Genomic DNA, 17,596 nt, shown 5'->3' on the forward strand with positions numbered 1-17,596 from the left:
AAAAAAAAAAAAAAAAATAGAGAAAAAATAAATGCCATTATCTGCATGATTTCATTAAACTTACTTCCGGTTACTCTGTTGCAAGTTTATCCCAGAAGTTCTTGTGAAATTATTAAAACACCAAAATGGTTTGTAAATATTTTTTTTATTGCTTATATTAGTTGAAGGAATTGTAATGCAGTTTATAATTAATTTTAGAATTCTCTCTTTCTTTTTGTGATTACTCAATTGTTTGCAAGGTTTTTTCTTCAACAATTTTGCGTGACGTGCCTTTTTCATGGATGAATCTATATATTTTTTTTTTTTAGATACTCAACGTTTTAAAAATTTCGTCCTTTAATTTACTAATACATAAAACAATGCAATTATAATAATCTTTAAATTAAAAAAAGATTAAATAAAAAATATATTAAATTTGAAAATGCATCAAAAACGAGAAATTGTTTTTTTTTGTTGTTGTTGTTGGTTCATAAATATTTATTTACATGGTAAAAAATACCTATGTCAAATGCAACTATTTTATCTGTGTTAATTTATTAGACACTTTTCAAGTAAGTTGAAAGAAAAATAAAATAGATAAATGCGTAATATACTATCTTATAAGTGTGAATGCATTTTTTTAATAGAAATCTGGTACTTGTTTAGTTTAATCAAGACATTAAAAAATGTAAATATTCGTTATGGAATAACGTTTTCATACAAAAAAAATCACTTAATTTCATAAAGTTGTTTTTGTTTTTTTTACAAAGGAAGATCAAACTTTAATGAAATCAATCGATCGCGGCCATCTTGTTTATTTCGCGGATGAGGAAGGGGACGCTAGGGGAGATAACTCCAATCATCGCTTAAAGTTTGTCAAAATTTGACGAGAGTATTTTGAAACATGGTCATAAAAATACCTAGATAAATATTTTAGTTTTTGGGTTTGTATTACTGTACACATAGATTCGAAAAAGATGTCAAAAAACAAATATATAACAAATAAATGTTATTAAAGGCAAGATAAGTTACTTTTCTACCAAACTGGATATAATTTTCGTGTTTTTATTCAATTTAACATGTTTATTCAGCTCGAAAAGCATACAGTGTTTACCGATGTATTGGAAAATTCAAGATGGCGGCCGATTCTCTCTTTAACACGGTAAGTTCGGGAAAAGGTGTTATAAATAATAAACTAGACAAAATACTATTAAAAACCACCGAATATATGTCAACCTATGTCACGGTAACATATATTGAGCGAATTTCTAACAGTATTTTGTCTAGCTTATTATTTATTACACCTTTTTCCAAACTTACCGTGTTAAAGAGAGAATCGGCCGCCATCTTGAATTTTCCAATACATCGGTAAATACTATATGCTTTTCGAGCTGAATAAACATGTTAAATTGAATAAAAACACGAAATATATATCCAGTTCGGTAGAAAAGTAACTTATCTTGCCTTTGATAACATGTATTTGTTATATATTTGTTTTTGGACAACTTTTTCGAATCTGTGTACAGTAATACAAACCCAAAATTTGATTTTTCTTGTAAAAAAAACAAAAAACAAAAAAACCGGTAAATTTTTACGACGTGCCACAGCGTATTATAAACACCCCAACCATGTTAAGAACGGCTTTCGGAATACTGCCCCTAACCTCGAAAGCCGTTCATAACATGAGGTTATTCCGAAAGCCGTTCTAAGAACCCCAATCGGGCCAATCACCCATGTTAAGATCGGCCTTTTTTTTTTTTGTGTGCTAGTAGTGCACTACTGCACTAGTGCACTAGTGCAGTGGCGCAGTAGTGGTACTGATCCGCGCTATTTTTTTAAATCGTATTTCCAAGTTTTATTAAAGTTTTTTTTTTTATTCATTCAATTGTAAGATTAAAGTATAGAATAGGTACAAAACACCCTCCCTTCCCCATGTTAAGAATGGCTTTTTAAATAATAGCGTTATTATTTCAGCACGGATCAATAAATGCACTTTGCACTAGTACTTTTTTTTTCTCAATATTTCATTTTTAATGTCCTGATTAAAGGGTATTTTTTTTTTTTTTAGATTAGGTCCACCTCCACAATTTTCTTTTAAATGACCCCTTTTTCTAGGTTTTCGACTATGCTGAATACGAAAATCGCATTGAAATTTTGCAGAAATAATTAGTTATCGAGATATAAAAAGTTGCATTATGCATTGTATTCTTTGGCAGCCATTTTTTTACCCGCGCGTGCGCGCCATAAACAAATCTACTCATCTATGACTGACACTGCACGCGTGTAAAAAAGATGGCCGCCAAAGAATACAATGCATAATACAACTTTCTATATCTCGATAGCTACTTATTTCTGCAAAATTTCAATGCGATTTACGTATTCAGCATAGTCGAAAACATATAAGTCGTCATTTAAAAGAAAATTGTGGAGGTGAACCTAATTTGAAAATTTACCACCAGACTTCGTTTTATGCTCGCGCGTAGCGTAAACGAAGGCTAGGCTGTAAAATGGAAAATAGTCCCGGAGTTTAGGGGTTAATGCGCTTGCGCGTACAAAGATGGCCAGTCGTGATAACATAGAATTACATGGTTTCATATTTGGAAAAGTACTTGTTTTTCGTCTGATTTTAAATTTTCGCCAATACACTGTGACAATGCAGTTTGGTACGCGAGCGCACATTTAACAACCTTTTTTATACTCGCGCGTAGCGTAAACGAAGGCTGGGATGTGAAATGTAAAATAGTCCCAGAGTTAAGGGGTTAATACCATACAAACGGTAAATTTGCGACGGAAACGGTTACCATATTATTTTAAAGCACACCGAAAACTACAACAAACTATTTTTGTCTATACGAATGTGAGACAAGCCTTGAAGTAAAATAATACCGATTTTTCTTAAATTTCCTCGTGTCTTTATTGAAAGATAAAAACAAAAGAAATCGAAAAACCTTTTAGCCAGTAAACACTTAAAAAAAAAAAATCCCCCCCCCCTGTCTAAAGTGGCCATAAAGTGGGTGCTCATTTTAAGTTAAATTTACACTTTTCGAAAAAGTAATTTCTTCGTATCATGAAAACTATTTTTTTGTGTGTGGGTGTAGTTTGCTTGAAGCATTGTATAGTATGTAGTTAAATGAAATTGTAGAAGGCGGTACAATTTGCAACGGAAACGGTTTGCAGATTCGTTTTTAGCACATCGAAATCTACAAAAAACAAAACTATTTTGTTATATACGAACGTGAGACGGGCTTTAATGTCAAATGTTTTCCGATCATTTTGTGTAAGATCGTTATATTTCTAAGGAACTTTAAAAAGCTCAATTTCGCAAGAAAAAACAGTAATCTTAAAAGCAACCTCTTTCTTTTAACTGCGTTTAGAAAAAGTTGAAATTCCTTTCTAATTTTAACAAATAAAAATCAACAATTTCCGTAGTTATTTTTTCTTTTCTTTCCGTAAGCACAGTTTTTCTTTTTGCTTGGTCGCTTGTCGATAATTATTGAATTCTTCACATTTCACGTGGCAAACTTGTTCAATTTAACTAGCGAGTTAAAAATCTTGGTTCAATTGTATAATAGGGATCTCTGTCTTTTCGTCAACATTTTTGGATCAAATTAATTGTATTATGTTGAAATTTACTTTTTAAAACCTTAAAAATATAACGTGTATTCTAAGTTCTAGTCACTGTCTGCCAATTTGTTTTTTTTTGTTTTTGTTTGTTTTTTTACTATCACCGAAAATATTTTAGTAAAATTTTACCCTTCGCCCCCACGTTGTCAGTGGAAAGATAAAAATATTTTATTTTTATTTATTTTTTACGATCACACGTCAAAACTTAATAATAATAATAATAATAATAATATATTTTTAATGAGGGCTCAACGTAAAATGAACGCCCAGACCAGAAAATGTTATCGATTATCCAGTTCATAGCGTAAGACAGAAATATCTATATAAATAAAACAGTAGATGTCTAAATATTTAACCGATAAACTCTTAAACTACTGGTCACATAACTCTGAAATTAACAAGAAATAGTAATCATACACCAACGATGGTTTATAACGAGTAAAATGCAAAATGTTCGTTTCAACTTGCTGACATATTTCTATTACTTTTGCGCATGCGCAAATTCATTCATAGCTAGAAGTGGTAATTTTAAATCTTTATTATCTATCTGTTGATAGTTGAAACAGTAAGGAACACAGCTGGAGCACTAAATGTTTTGGTTTCGATTCTAGTTAATGGCACCCAAGTCATTTGTTTTTTTTTTTCTTTAACTTTTGAAATCAATACTATATATATATATATATATATATATATATATATATATATATATATATATAAATTCGTATTCCTGTCTGTTTGTTCACAGTTTTATTAATATATACAAATGGTTCCTTACTTTACTCTCTCATTTATTTCTATATATAGTATCATTCTTGCAAACTAGATACAATAAAGAGATTATCTCATTTGCATATTACATTAAGAAACATCGATTTTATTAAATAGCGGTATCTTAGTTAATATTTCTAGCAAGAGAATCGTTATAAGTGTTCTATTTAAAATCGTTATTTAATAAATTTTAAATAATTATATTGATAACATATTTAATTAAATTCATTTGGAATTATTATTCCAACATCGATTTTTTTAAAAATCTTTGTTTTAGAGTTATTCGCCACTTCGGAACATAAATAAAAACTATCACCTAATAAAATAATTTGGTAATTTTAATAAATTTCTAGCTTGAAAAAATAATTCTGAGCAGATAGAAAAATGTTTGGCTTTTATTGTTTTTTTAATATTAAAAAAAAAAACACTTCCGAAAAACTGAAGAAAAGATTTCATGTGCTTGTTTTTATTCTATAAACGGCTATACAGAAATCAATAAATTTTTTTACGATGTGACTCACCTAAAACAAAATAAAGATCTACTTTTTTTGGCCTAATACGTTTAAGTAGCCTTTATAAATAATATGAAAGAAATTTTGAAAAGAAAGAAAATTAACATTTTAGAGTGGTGGATCACTTTTCCATATTAATTTAACGTAAAATGAACACCCACATTTTGGCCACCAAGCGTTCAACGAGACATATCACATCTAGCATCTTTTCAAGTTTGGTGATCGGGGGGCGGGGGAACATGACAAATACATTTTTTGTGTGGTGGTGGGGGGGGGACAGGAATTACATTTCAAACATAAAATAACAATAAATTTAATTAATTTTTATGAGACCACTCTGTACTTTCAACTAACAATTTCATAAACAAAACGAACCCCAAAATATGACAAATTACATGGTGGGGGGGGGGCATTACAATGACGAAACTTTTTTTTTTTGCGATCTCACGGGCATTCGCTGCTATTTTTATTGAAACAAAAGTTGTAATGATTTATTTTTAATTATTTTTTTTTTTGGGGGGGGGGTCGTCTTTCCAGTGCTCAATATCCGGAGAATAGTTTCTTCTTTTTGTATCCCTTCTGACGAAATATCTGGAGAGGGTATCACATACTACTTTGGGGCGGGGGGGGGTTTATCCGTTCTTTTATTTTGGGAATTGTTGTGGGGGTATCCACGTTGCCCATGATGAAAATGATTAGTATAGCAGGTGTGTTCCAAACGGAACTTCATGCCAACCCAGGCAACGCCGGGTACCCATGCTAGTATATATATACGAGAGAGAGAATTGGCTCTTTAATAATAAATACAAAATCTGCATAAATTGGGAAGAAATTCACATAGGAAATAGATCCTAAAGGACACGAAGTTTGCAACACTAAAACTTTGAATAGATTTCTCTGTTCTGTTGGTGCTTGCATAAGCGATGCGCTTTTGCATAGCGACTGAGCTAGTAGTAACCTCTCCAAGTAATCCATCCTCTTTGACTGAGGCAAATCAAGAATTTGGAAAAACAAATTACACTTCTCCATAAAGTAAAAAAATTCAATATGGTTCATGTCAGAAAGTGTGCTGAATCAGGGGGGGGTTTAGTCACAGAGTTCCTGACAATGCTCTCTGCTGGATAAAGTGAGAAAAATTCCTTTGATTTTGATGAATGTCTTTCATGTCGACGTCAAAACTAGAAACTTGGAAAAATCCATATTCCTCACAACGGGGGTTCAGCCACAGAAAGCATGAGTCTCTTGAATGTTTTCTGCCAGAATAAAATGGAAAAGGATCCTTTGAATTGAAGACGATTAAATTACGTCCATTCAGTTCCACAAATTGGAAACTAATTTCTTGCATCTCTAAATTTGATGCCTCTCATGATAATCATGTTTGAATAAAAAAAAAAAAGAAAAAGCTCAATACAACTTCCAAAATCCAATAGTGGAAATGCCATTGACATTTTCAGATTTCAACAGAATTAAAATAAAGCACATTTTATGACCTGGCAAGGCTGGGTTACTAGTCTAAACATGAGTTTGTTAAAATCAAGTTTCGCATGTTTTTTTATATTCTTCATCTGATATCTGTGCTTGACATAAGAAAAGTCACTTCCGAATGTTTACTAGTTTTAAAATAAGCAAACAAACTTTTTTGTTTTTTAAAACAACAATACTTTTTAATTGGTAAACATTAATTAAAAGTGATTTTTCTAAGATATTCATCGTCAAGCACAAATATCAGCTGACAAAGACTGTAGACAAAGCTGGACAAAACTTGATTTTTCACTAATAAGTTTTTGATAAATTTTATTAATTAATTGTCAATAGCAAAGATGAAGGCAGCATGTGAAAATAAAACTTGTCGATAATTTAATGATAATCAATGAGTTGTTAATAAAAACATGGCCACCAGTGGCTAAAACTTTGAATTAAATTTACACTTTCAACTCTGGTGCTGTCAGATCAGGCTGTCTGAAGATATTGACTTCCTGACCTAAAAAGCACCATAGATCTTATTGTTTGTTTTTTTTTCTTTTCTTTTGCACAACTCAATCATGTTCTGCAAAAACAAAAATAACAATTTTTTTCTACAAAACAATCAAACTAAACACCATGAATAAATACTTGAAAATATAAGCAAGTAAATTAGAATTTAATTTCTGAACTAACAATATAATTCAAAACCAATAAATTTCACGGCCAGATTTTAACTGTCCTTATTCTACAATTGAACTGAAATTTTATGTACCACTTGTGGCCATTTTAGGTAGAAATTAATTAAGAAAAAAAATGTTTTTTATTTTTATTCCATTTTCAGCCCAAACAAGGCACAGTGCCACTTTGATGTAGGGAACTATCAGGGACAGTAGTTGCAGAGATACTGTGTAGGGAGTTGAGCAGCAAGATGTCTATTCACATTACACTTGAACTTCTGCATGTCAGTACAGTTGGGAAAATATGAACCCAGAAGAGAGTTCCAGAGTTTAGCAGTTTTGGGGAAGAAACTATTAGAGTAGAAGGCTTTCTTACAGCTAACGATCTCTACTGTGCTGCTTGTTGAGTTTGTTGGGGGTATTTACATCAAAGGGGTACAAGGGCTTGTAGTCCATCAGAGCATCCACCATTAAAATACTTGTAGAACAGGCAGAGGGATGCAACATTTCGTCAATGGAACAGTGATTGAAGCTTAGATGACAGTTCAAGACCTATCAGGTTGACGACTCTCTTTTAAACCCTGTCTAGGAGCGAGAGACTAGCAGCAGATGCACCAACCAAAATGTGACAGCAGTACTCCATACATGGGCGAATGGTGGCTTTGTATAGGTACAGGATACTTTCAGGCATAAATAGCTTTCTAGCACGGTAGAGAGAGCCCACCTTCCTCGCAGCAGCTCTGGCAATGCTCTTAATGTATCTGTTCCAATGAACTCAAACGTAGATTCCATGAACAAAGCTTCTTTCTTAGAACTGCAAATCTGTGGAACTCTCTTCCGTTTACCTTCTTTCCAGCTGACTACAATATGGTTGTCTTCAAGTCCAACGTAAACAAGTTCTTGATGAGCTGTTCCCCTTAAGTAATCCAATTTACCAAATTTCCTCTACTAACGATTACTACGATATTGTCCCATTGACTACTGTTGACTCTTTAACCCTTATCCTCGAGTAGCCTCTGGGCCTTCATAAGTGGTGCCTCCGATACGAAAAAAAATCACATTGATTGGTACATATAAATCCCAAGACACAAAGGGAGATAACTTTAATACAGTATGCTGCAAGGGAAATAACTCATAGGTAATAAAACGTTCATAGATTTGTTCATATCAGCCAAGGTAATGTTAAAACATGACAATATTTTTTTTTCTGTGTTTTGCATGTATGATTCAGTTTGCTTTTTTCAGTTATTTTTTAACTGAAGCATGATTTTAATTACTGAAAGTTTTAAGTTAAGAAATATGTTGAAACCCATTTTGCTGCAAATAATTTGGATGACTACATTGCAATCTTCTAACAACCGCTGACACAAAGGTCCTGATGAACTGCATGTGTTTGACTTTTTAAACTAGGCAGGAAGTAAGAGAAAAAGAAAATAAGAAATAGGGATGAGTAAGAAAGAATCAATAATGAAATGAACACATTATTACAAGAGCTCAGTTAAAATCTGGTCAGGAGAGAAAAGGATTGCATGGAAGAGACACTAAACACAGAAGAAAGACGAATAACATTTGAATAGCAAAATGTTTAAGTTTTATAAAACGAATGTGATATTTTCATTAGTGATTCAATTTTCACGAAAGATTTAAAATCACTTTTAGTTGTTCGAAAGTAAACAAGTCACGTTACGCATGTCACAGATGTGAAATTAGTTTGGTTTCATCTACACAATTTTGCGTAAGAAAAAATCGATTTTATGTGGCTATAGTATCAAACGTATAAATTGCATGTATTGTATTACTTTAAAGCACATAAGTAATTGAGTGAAAAGAAAAAAAAAATATGCCGGCAAAAACATTTCGAATGTTTAGAGGAAGGGAAAAATAAGTTCGGAAAAAGTTACTGATATGAGGAATTATGATTTCCTAGATTGGTCATTTGAAATTCAATTTTCAAAGGTTCTGGAATATTTTAAGGAAAAAATTTGGCGCTTCTACACTCAGAATGAAATTTTGAAAATCGTAATACTGAAGTTCACATGTAAACAATGGTACCTACATATTCCTCGTGTTTTTAAGATGATTATTTCCAAAAATAACGAAAATCGAGTTACTTCCTTTGTTTTCATTTTGATTTATTTTTGAAAACAAGATGGCTGCAATTTTTCACCTGCTAACACGAGTTGTTATATTATAAACCCTTTTTAAGAATTCAAAACACAACAACCATTGGTGTAAGCAACAGTCCGTTTTTTATTTCTCCTGTTGTTCTTGCTTATGGTAGATAGAGAAAGAGAGAGTGGGGGAGCGACAGAGAGAATTATCGTGGCGTCCACTCGGTTGACAATCAAATCTCCAACTGCAATCTTTTTCCTTCTGTCACTTTTTCTGTCAATCTTTTCAAAACATCCACGTAACCAGATTCCTTTCTGTTACATTTTTCATAACAATAACAAGGTTTATTTATATTTGTGAGAAATATTGAAACAATTCCCGTTTAGCTTGTCAATTTCTGACATTTCATCCGCAAACGTGTGCCACATTTTAATTCATGAACATACATATATACATATATATACCTATGCACATATATATACTAGCATGTCAACCCGGCTTAGACCGGGGCATTCATGTAACAGATTTAAGTTGTTTTTGATATTCAGGTAATTTCGACTGCATAATTTGGAAGCTAACACTAATTTATTAGAATTGACAAAAAAATCTGTAAAAACATTTTTTTTTTTTAATCTGAAAACTCCATTTATTGATTCCAAAATTCCATTCTAATAGTGTAGAAGTGCTGAGAATTTATTTCTGTTTTAAATAAATATTCAATTGGTTGTAAATAAAAAATAATGATAAATTAATGTATAGTTGTCAAAACTATGTATAGGAGAGAAATATAGCCACAAGCACTTGTCTGATAGGTTTATTAATATTGAAATTGTATCATGACATTTTTATGTGAGATATTTTAACTTGCTGAACAAATCTTCGATGAATCTTTCGTATATTTATTTAAAATTGTGAAAATATTTTCTGTTTCTTTTTCAGTCGCACACAATAATGTTGATTCAACCTAATCCTAAACCAGAGACACGGACATATTCTGACTATGAATCGCTCACAGACTGCCTTGAAGGTGGGTTCATTTGCTTGAAGATAATTTTTTTTTTTTAATCAAATATTAACAATTATGTTTTATACCTACCGACACTAGTGTTTCATGCTTACACAATCATCAGTGTAGGAAATGATAATTGCTGCTGATCGAGATTCAAACCCAGTCGCAAAGCTACTTTTGATTTCGTAGGATATCATTTTAACTCGAGGCTACCAGCAATTAATGCAAGAATTAAAGGAAATGAAGTCGTTATAAATACTAAGTTGGTGAAAAACGACCAGAAATCGAAATGTTGCATTCGCACTTAAAGTTGGCTGCTTTTTTTTTTTTTTTTTTTTTTTTTTTTTTGATTCCTTAAAGATGACTCAACCTTAATTTCTGAAAGCAGCTTTATAACCGTTTTTTTTTTTTTTTTTGTTTCAACTAAATGTTAACAATTATTTTTATACCTACAGACACTAGTGTTTCATGATTAGCAATCATTCATGTAGAAAATGATAATTACTGCTGGTCGATGGGCTCAAACCCAGTCACAAAGCCACCCTTAACTTCGTAGGCTAGTGTCTTATGGCAATTAACACAAGAATTGAAGGAAATTAAATGCATATATATAGCAAATCTGAAGTTAGTGGGTCGTTGATACGATTCGGTAACCGAAACATGTGTAACTAAGCAGATAAACCGGTAATAATATATATATATAGAGAGAGAGAGAGTGAGTGAACTGGAGGCTTATTTGGTTTGCTCACATTGATATAATAGATGAGTATGCTTGGTGTAGATGTGGGATAGTTGAGGTAACAGGGAAGACCAAGGAAAATATGTGAGAAAGCGGAATAAAGACCTGGCCAAGGATAGTTTAATTAGAAAGTGAATTTCTAAAAGTTATTTTACACCTGCCAACATGTAGAACAGATGTTAAATAAAATATGCTAATGATGTTTTGTGAATTTATCCATTGCTTTCTTAATCTTTTTGAAATTAAAAAATGATCATGAGTTTTAAATAATTAAAAAGTAAATAAGAATTTTATACTTCAAACTTAACCTATTTTTTACACTTTTTTATATGTACTACGTTATAATAATGACAGCAGTTTTCTAAGTTCAGCAGAGCGTTATTGCTGTCAATCAAGGGAAGAGTTTATCAGGCATGTCTACGCAGTGTGCTGATGTATGGAAGTAAAGCCTTGCCACTGAGGGTTGAGGATATGAGCTGCATGGAGAGAAATAATAATATGGTGAATGTGTGATGTGAGTCTTAAGGGCAAGTTTAAATCTCATGACCTCAGAGGAAGATTAAATCTAGACAGTATAGGAAAGTGTGTGTAGGACAGATGACTTTGTTGATGTGATCATGTTGATAGAATGGATAAGAGTTCTTGGGTTAGTAGATGTAGAACAGTTAAGGGAGTAGGTTCAGTTCACAGGAAAAGGTAGTGTAAGACATAAGAAGTGATAGAAATTGATTAAAGATATGGCTATGAGTATAAATTAGTTTTAAAGTCAATTTCTAAAAGCCATCCAACACATGCCAGCATGTAAAATAGATGTTAAATTGATGATGATGATTGTGTTAGTGTAAATTATTACACACACACACACACACACACACACACGTTGATTATTTGATCCAGTCCAGAGAGTGACTCTCTTTAGAAGTTAGATTTTCTCTGACATTAGAAGTCATATAACTAACTTTACTATCATAGTAAGGTAAATAGCAACATCCTTTATTATGTACTAAACAAAAACATTTATATTACAGGAGTTTGACTTTAAGGACTTCAGGCGACATTTGCCCAGGATGGGTTGAGCCAGCTCTTTCCATAGAAGACGCAATATTTTGGATGAATGCAGACCACACACACTGGTCTGTAGTGGCTAAGTTAGTGATGGGCAACCATTACCAGGACCAGTGGCAAACACCATAGATCTGTAAACTTGAGCTAGGTTTCATGTTTGATAGTGTATAACCACATCTTCAGCTGGCCTCATAGACTTCTTCGCCAATCTTGGAGTGGCTCTGGAGCTATTGCTTTGTGGATAAACTTTACAGGGTTGTGGTGTGCAGTGTGGCCAAACCAACAAAGTCTCCTCTTTAAAAGAGCTTTGATAAGGGAGATGATCCTGCATCACATCCTGACTTTGAGTACATGTGTAGCCCCACCGACAGGCCGCCGACCCCAAACGTGTGTGCCGTGGATTTTTTGTTCATCTTCTTATGGCTGCATATATATTGATTAGATATGCGTTTCTACATGATAATTTCCATGCATGTCCTGTTGAGGCCAAGTGCATATATTGCCATCAGTTCATCTCCCCATCTCCCTCAAAGAACCTCCGAGCGACCCACTGCTCTCTGCTATATCCAAAGTCCAACTGGTTATCTCAGAGTTCAGGCCTCAACTAACTAAGCATTCAACTGCCCCCTCCTCGTCAAGTGTCATTCCTATTGTTTGATTCTTAGTCCATTGTTCAGTCCTTTTGCTATTGCCATTCGTCACACCCTAATTTAAAGTTTACCCTTATTTCTCTTTGTCTGCATTAAGAACAAATTCCTATCCATTGTTTATTGATAAGTTCGTTTATTACTCGCTGAACCTACTTCCTTTTCTTTTCTATCCTTCATTTTTTCCTATGTCTCCAGCACTCGATAACCTCAGCCGAACATAAGTGTCACATATGCACAAAAAAGTCAATTATTAAAAAAAATTAGGTGGTGTTTTCTTTTCTTTATTATTTTTTTGCATCCTTCATCTAAAAATTACAGTATTTTTTAATTATTTTTCATAGGAATCTGCAAAATCTATGAAGAACATCTGAAACGGATGAACCCAGCTTGTCCTTCAATAACTTATGACATCAGTCAGTTGTTTGATTTTATTGATGAACTGACAGATTTAAGTTGTCTCGTGTAAGTATTTGCTTTGAATGTGACGTGTGTATTTTTTTAAATTTTTTTTTTATTACATTTTCACCCCAAACAAGGCAAATTGACACTTTGGTGTAGGGGGCTACTATCAGGGGCAACAACTACTGGGGTGCTATGTAGGGATTTGGGCAGCAAGGTGTCGGTTCACGTTACACTTGAACTTCTGCACGTCAGTACTGTTGGGGAAGCAGGGACCTGGAATGGAATTCCAGAGTCTTGCGGTTCTGGGGAAGAAACTATTGGAGTAAAAAGATCTTTTACATCTAGGGACCTCTACAGTGTGGGGGTGGGATCTAGTAGCCTGTCGGGTTTGTCGAGGGTGCTCGCGTCGTGGGGGCACAAGTGATTGCAGTTCGTCAGAGCATTCACCACTAAAATACTTGTAGAAAAGGCAGAGAGATGCAACATTTCGTCGATGGGACAGAGGCTGAAGCTTAGCTGCCAGTTCAGGGCCTATCAGGTTTGCGACTCTCTTTTGAACCTTGTCAAGGAGCGAGAGACTAGTAGCAGATGCACCAGCCCAGATGTGGCAGCAATACTCCATACATGGGCGAATGGTGGCCTTATAGAGGTACAGGATACTTTCGGGTGTTAGTAGTTTTCTAGCACGGTAGAGAGAGCCTACCTTTCTTGCAGCCGCCCTGGCAATGCCTTCAATGTAATTGTTCCAACTCATGTTTCCTGTGAACGTTAGGCCAAGGAGTTTGAAAGATGGACTCTCAGATAAAGAGTCGTTGGCCATTGCTATGGGTGGTAGAGAGGGTTTCTTGTAATTATTGAATGAAACTAGTTTAGTCTTGGCAGCATTGAACGCGACCAACCACTTTTGTCCCCATTCCACTACAGATTGGAGGTCTTCCTCTAGTGTTTCTGCCATTTCTTTAGAAATGTGTTCATTCGTCTTCCTGTCGTGTCTGCCATAGAGTGTAGTGTCATCAGCATATATACCCATCTCAGAGGCAATGTTGTCGGGGAGGTCATTTATGAATATCAGGAACAATAGAGGTCCAAGGATAGAACCCTGGGGCACTCCCGCATTTATATCATATTGTTTAGATGTGCGACCGTCGAGGACTACCTGGATTTTTCTCTTATCTAAGAAGGATTTAATTATATTAAGTATTCTACCAGTGATACCGTATGATCTGATTTTCCTGAGGAGACCCTCATGCCATACCCTGTCAAAAGCCTTAGATATATCTAGAGCTACCGCTCTTCCTTCCCCCGCTTTGTCCAGTGAATGGTATATACGTTCAGAGATCACGGTGAGGATGTCTGCTGTGGAACGGGCTTGTCTAAATCCATATTGTTTGTCAGTCAGTAGTTTAGCATCTGTAAGATGATGGACTAGAGCATGGTTAATTATGGTCTCAAATATTTTGGCAAAAAGTGGGAGGAGGCTAATGGGGCGATAATTTGATGGGTCTGTCCTTTCGCCAGAATTCTTGAATACTGGTACAACAGAAGCAGTTTTCCAACAGCCCGGAAAGCAAGCTTCATTAAGACATTTGTTGTAGAGTTTGGAGAGAACTGGAGCTACTTCGGCTGAGCACTTTTTTAATAGCACAGCTGGGATAAGATCGGGTCCACATGCTTTTGAGGTGTCAAGGTTTTTTATGATAGCATGCACCTGAGCAGGGGTGGTTTTCAGATCGTCTAGTGTGGCGTCTGTCCGCATAGGAAAGTCAGGTAGGGGGTGGTTGGAAGGGTCCAGTGTGGAGTTTGAGGCAAACCGACTGGCAAGCATGTTAGCCTTGTCGGTTGCTGAGGAGACCAACCTCGTGATTGTTGGTTAGTGGGGGAATTGTTGATTGCCCATTATTTACTACACTGTTGTAGATTTTCCAGAAGTCTCGAGTATAAAAATGAATTGTAGAGTTGCATTTCTCTTTTTGGGGAATTTAATTTTGATAGGAGGAAATGTGGTTTCGATGATCCTTAAAAGAAAAAATCCATGATTAAATAGAATAGATTCGATACGTCGGTTTTCATCCCAGTCATGATCTGTTTTTGACATACGTTTGATAATCTAAGAGCTGAGACGAACCATCAGACTGTTCTTTATTGGAATAGAGTATTATTTGGCTTGGTTTTGTAAGTACATCTTCCCAGGCATTACCTCCTCATTTGAGAACTGGTTTATTGTTAACCGCGTAAGGCGCTCTTACTAGGAAATGTGGACAGGTCCATTCTTGGCTATTTTGTACTTGAAAAGAGTACCTTATTGGGAGAAGGAAGGTCTCCTATCTTTTGCTGCAGTAGGAAACACCAACTGTTGTTTTCATTCTAATATTGAGTTCAGAATTCCTACAGGGAAGGAGTATATTTCTTTTCTCTGAAATGTATCTCTCTCCTGTTTGGATTACATCTGGTTTCGTCTTCAATCATCTGAAGCTCGTTGATTTTCTGTTGACCCAAATAGATAGTGTGGCAAAAGAAAGAGAAATCGCAACAAAAATATAAGTCTTGTTATTTTGTTTTAATAATTTTAAAAATATGAAACGAACATCACACGTAATAATTATAAATTTATTTCTAGCAAAATTTCACTATTTGTTAAATGAATATTAATTTTTTTAATTGTAATTCAAATCAATTTTATATGAGGTGCCTTCAATAAGTTTTCAAACTTTTTTTGTATGCGCACTTTTATTGACAGTATGCACATGAAACTCTAGTCCCCTTTGCAGTAATCTCCTCCGGCTGCAATGTGCATGTTGTACCGTTCCAACAACTTCTGGAAGGCACCATGGAAGTTATTTTGTGTGAACGTGTCAATGACCTGTCATCACAGCCTCTTTCATCTCCTCAATTATCTCATAATGACAGCCTCTAAGATTTTCCTTGAGCTTGGGGAATAACCAAAACTCATGGGGAGTGAGGTCTGGACTCTAAGGTAATCACCTTTATATAGGAACTGTTTGGATGTCCATCTTCTTAGCCGAATAGTCTGTGACAAGGATGGAGCACTCTTGGGACAAACTACACGCAAATCTTTCGCATCTTCAATTCCTCATGAATAATTATGTGTACAGTTTCCACACTGACATCAAACTGTGCACTTACTATCTCTATAGACACACCACGGTCCCTATCCATAATTTTTTATTTGGTTAATCAACTCTGGTGTTCTGACTTCCTTACTCCTCTCACTCCCTGCCTTCCTTGAATCTTTTATGCCACTCCAAAACTGATGCTTGATCCATGCAAGATGGTCCAAAAGCAGTCTGAAGCATTCTATACGTTTCTGTGGCATTTTTTCCAAGTTTAAAACAGAATTTTATTGCATATCATTCTTCTAAAGTGTCCTCACGTCCAGATTGCATTTTTGAAATTCACCAGCTGTGACAATCAGGCTTTAGTAGAGTGTATTGCAATTCCTGCTGTAGCTGTTCATTTGAACCTGAAATCATAAAAATTGGTCAGCCATCTCATAAGATGTATCGCAATAACAAACTGAATTTTCAAGAGTCTACAACAATTTTAAATACCTGTACAAAAAAGGTCTGGAAATTTATGTAAAGCACCTCACATTTAGATCAGCTAAGTCTTAAAGTACTTATGATGATGATGACGACTTCTGATATGATGATGATGGATAAGGCCATTCAAAATGTTACACATTGATTTATAGAAGTTTTACTTCATATTAAAACAAACTTCTTTTGTTTGTTTTCTTTCCAGGTTCCAGAAATCCACTGGGACGTATGTTCCGCATAATAAGGAATGGATGAAGGAAAAAATTTACATAATGCTGAGGAAGCAAGCCGGAACTGGCTGAAGATGACAGACTATATCAACCTTTTCTTTTTTTAATTTTTTTTTTTTTTTTTACACTTAATATTTTCATCATGAACATTATTTTTTTTTTCCCTTTTACAAAAAAACTGAAGATTATTACAACAACTCCATCGGTATTTATCGTCTCATTAATCCATTTGCTGTATCATTTTTTCATGTAACATGAAATCATTTGAGTAAAACTTATTCATGTCGCATGACAATCTTGCTGTTGCTGGATTTGACCTTAACTATCAAACAAAATAAGAAGGTTAAAAATGTGCGATAAATATTTTCAATTGTTTTAGAAAATAGAAGTGGATATTTTTTAATGTGAGATAAAAAAAAAATACTTTAAAATATTTCTTGGAAGAAAATAAATCTCTTAAGAACATTTTTTTTTTTTTTTTTTTTTGGCTTATAAAATGTGTGAAGCTTTTTAAACAAATTTCTTGGGAATATTTTGTAAAACGGTTTATATTGAAAATGACAAAATTTTACTCACAGAATGGGATTTTCTGTTTTTTTGTTCAACTGTAATCTGACCAAGACTTGTATCATAAATAAAAACTTAAAGACCATTTCATGTTTCTTTTTCGTTTTTCTCTTTAAAAACAAAAAATTGGTGACATAAAGTTTTTGTTTTTGAATAAATTTTGATGTGTACAATGTTAGATATTGTGTGTCCCGGGTAGCACCAGATTACCTAATAGAATGAGGAAACAAAAGATGAACTG

General features: G+C 34.1%; 1 protein-coding gene across 1 annotated transcript; it reads left to right on the forward strand.

Moving 5' to 3' along the window:
- The first annotated feature begins 13 nt into the window (after window positions 1-13).
- On the forward strand, window positions 14-17,440 carry LOC145260372 (enhancer of rudimentary homolog). Its single transcript, XM_080118317.1, has 4 exons — window positions 14-128; window positions 10,076-10,163; window positions 12,941-13,061; window positions 16,764-17,440. Exons 1-4 carry the CDS (start codon window positions 126-128, stop codon window positions 16,858-16,860), a joined length of 309 nt encoding a protein of 102 aa, XP_079974443.1. The 5' UTR covers window positions 14-125; the 3' UTR covers window positions 16,861-17,440.
- The last annotated feature ends 156 nt before the right edge of the window (window positions 17,441-17,596 follow it).

This window comes from Euprymna scolopes, chromosome 36, assembly GCF_053919585.1.
Source record: "Euprymna scolopes isolate OS-2025 chromosome 36, ASM5391958v1, whole genome shotgun sequence".
Lineage (NCBI taxonomy): Eukaryota > Metazoa > Mollusca > Cephalopoda > Sepiida > Sepiolidae > Euprymna > Euprymna scolopes.

What these genes read in the sequence shown, in the direction of transcription:
- LOC145260372 (XM_080118317.1), top strand. An exon ending in GCTCACAGACTGCCTTGAAG is followed by an intron (nt 10,164 to 12,940) that starts GTGGGTTCATTT and finishes TATTTTTCATAG; the next exon opens with GAATCTGCAAAATCTATGAA. An exon ending in ACAGATTTAAGTTGTCTCGT is followed by an intron (nt 13,062 to 16,763) that starts GTAAGTATTTGC and finishes TTTTCTTTCCAG; the next exon opens with GTTCCAGAAATCCACTGGGA.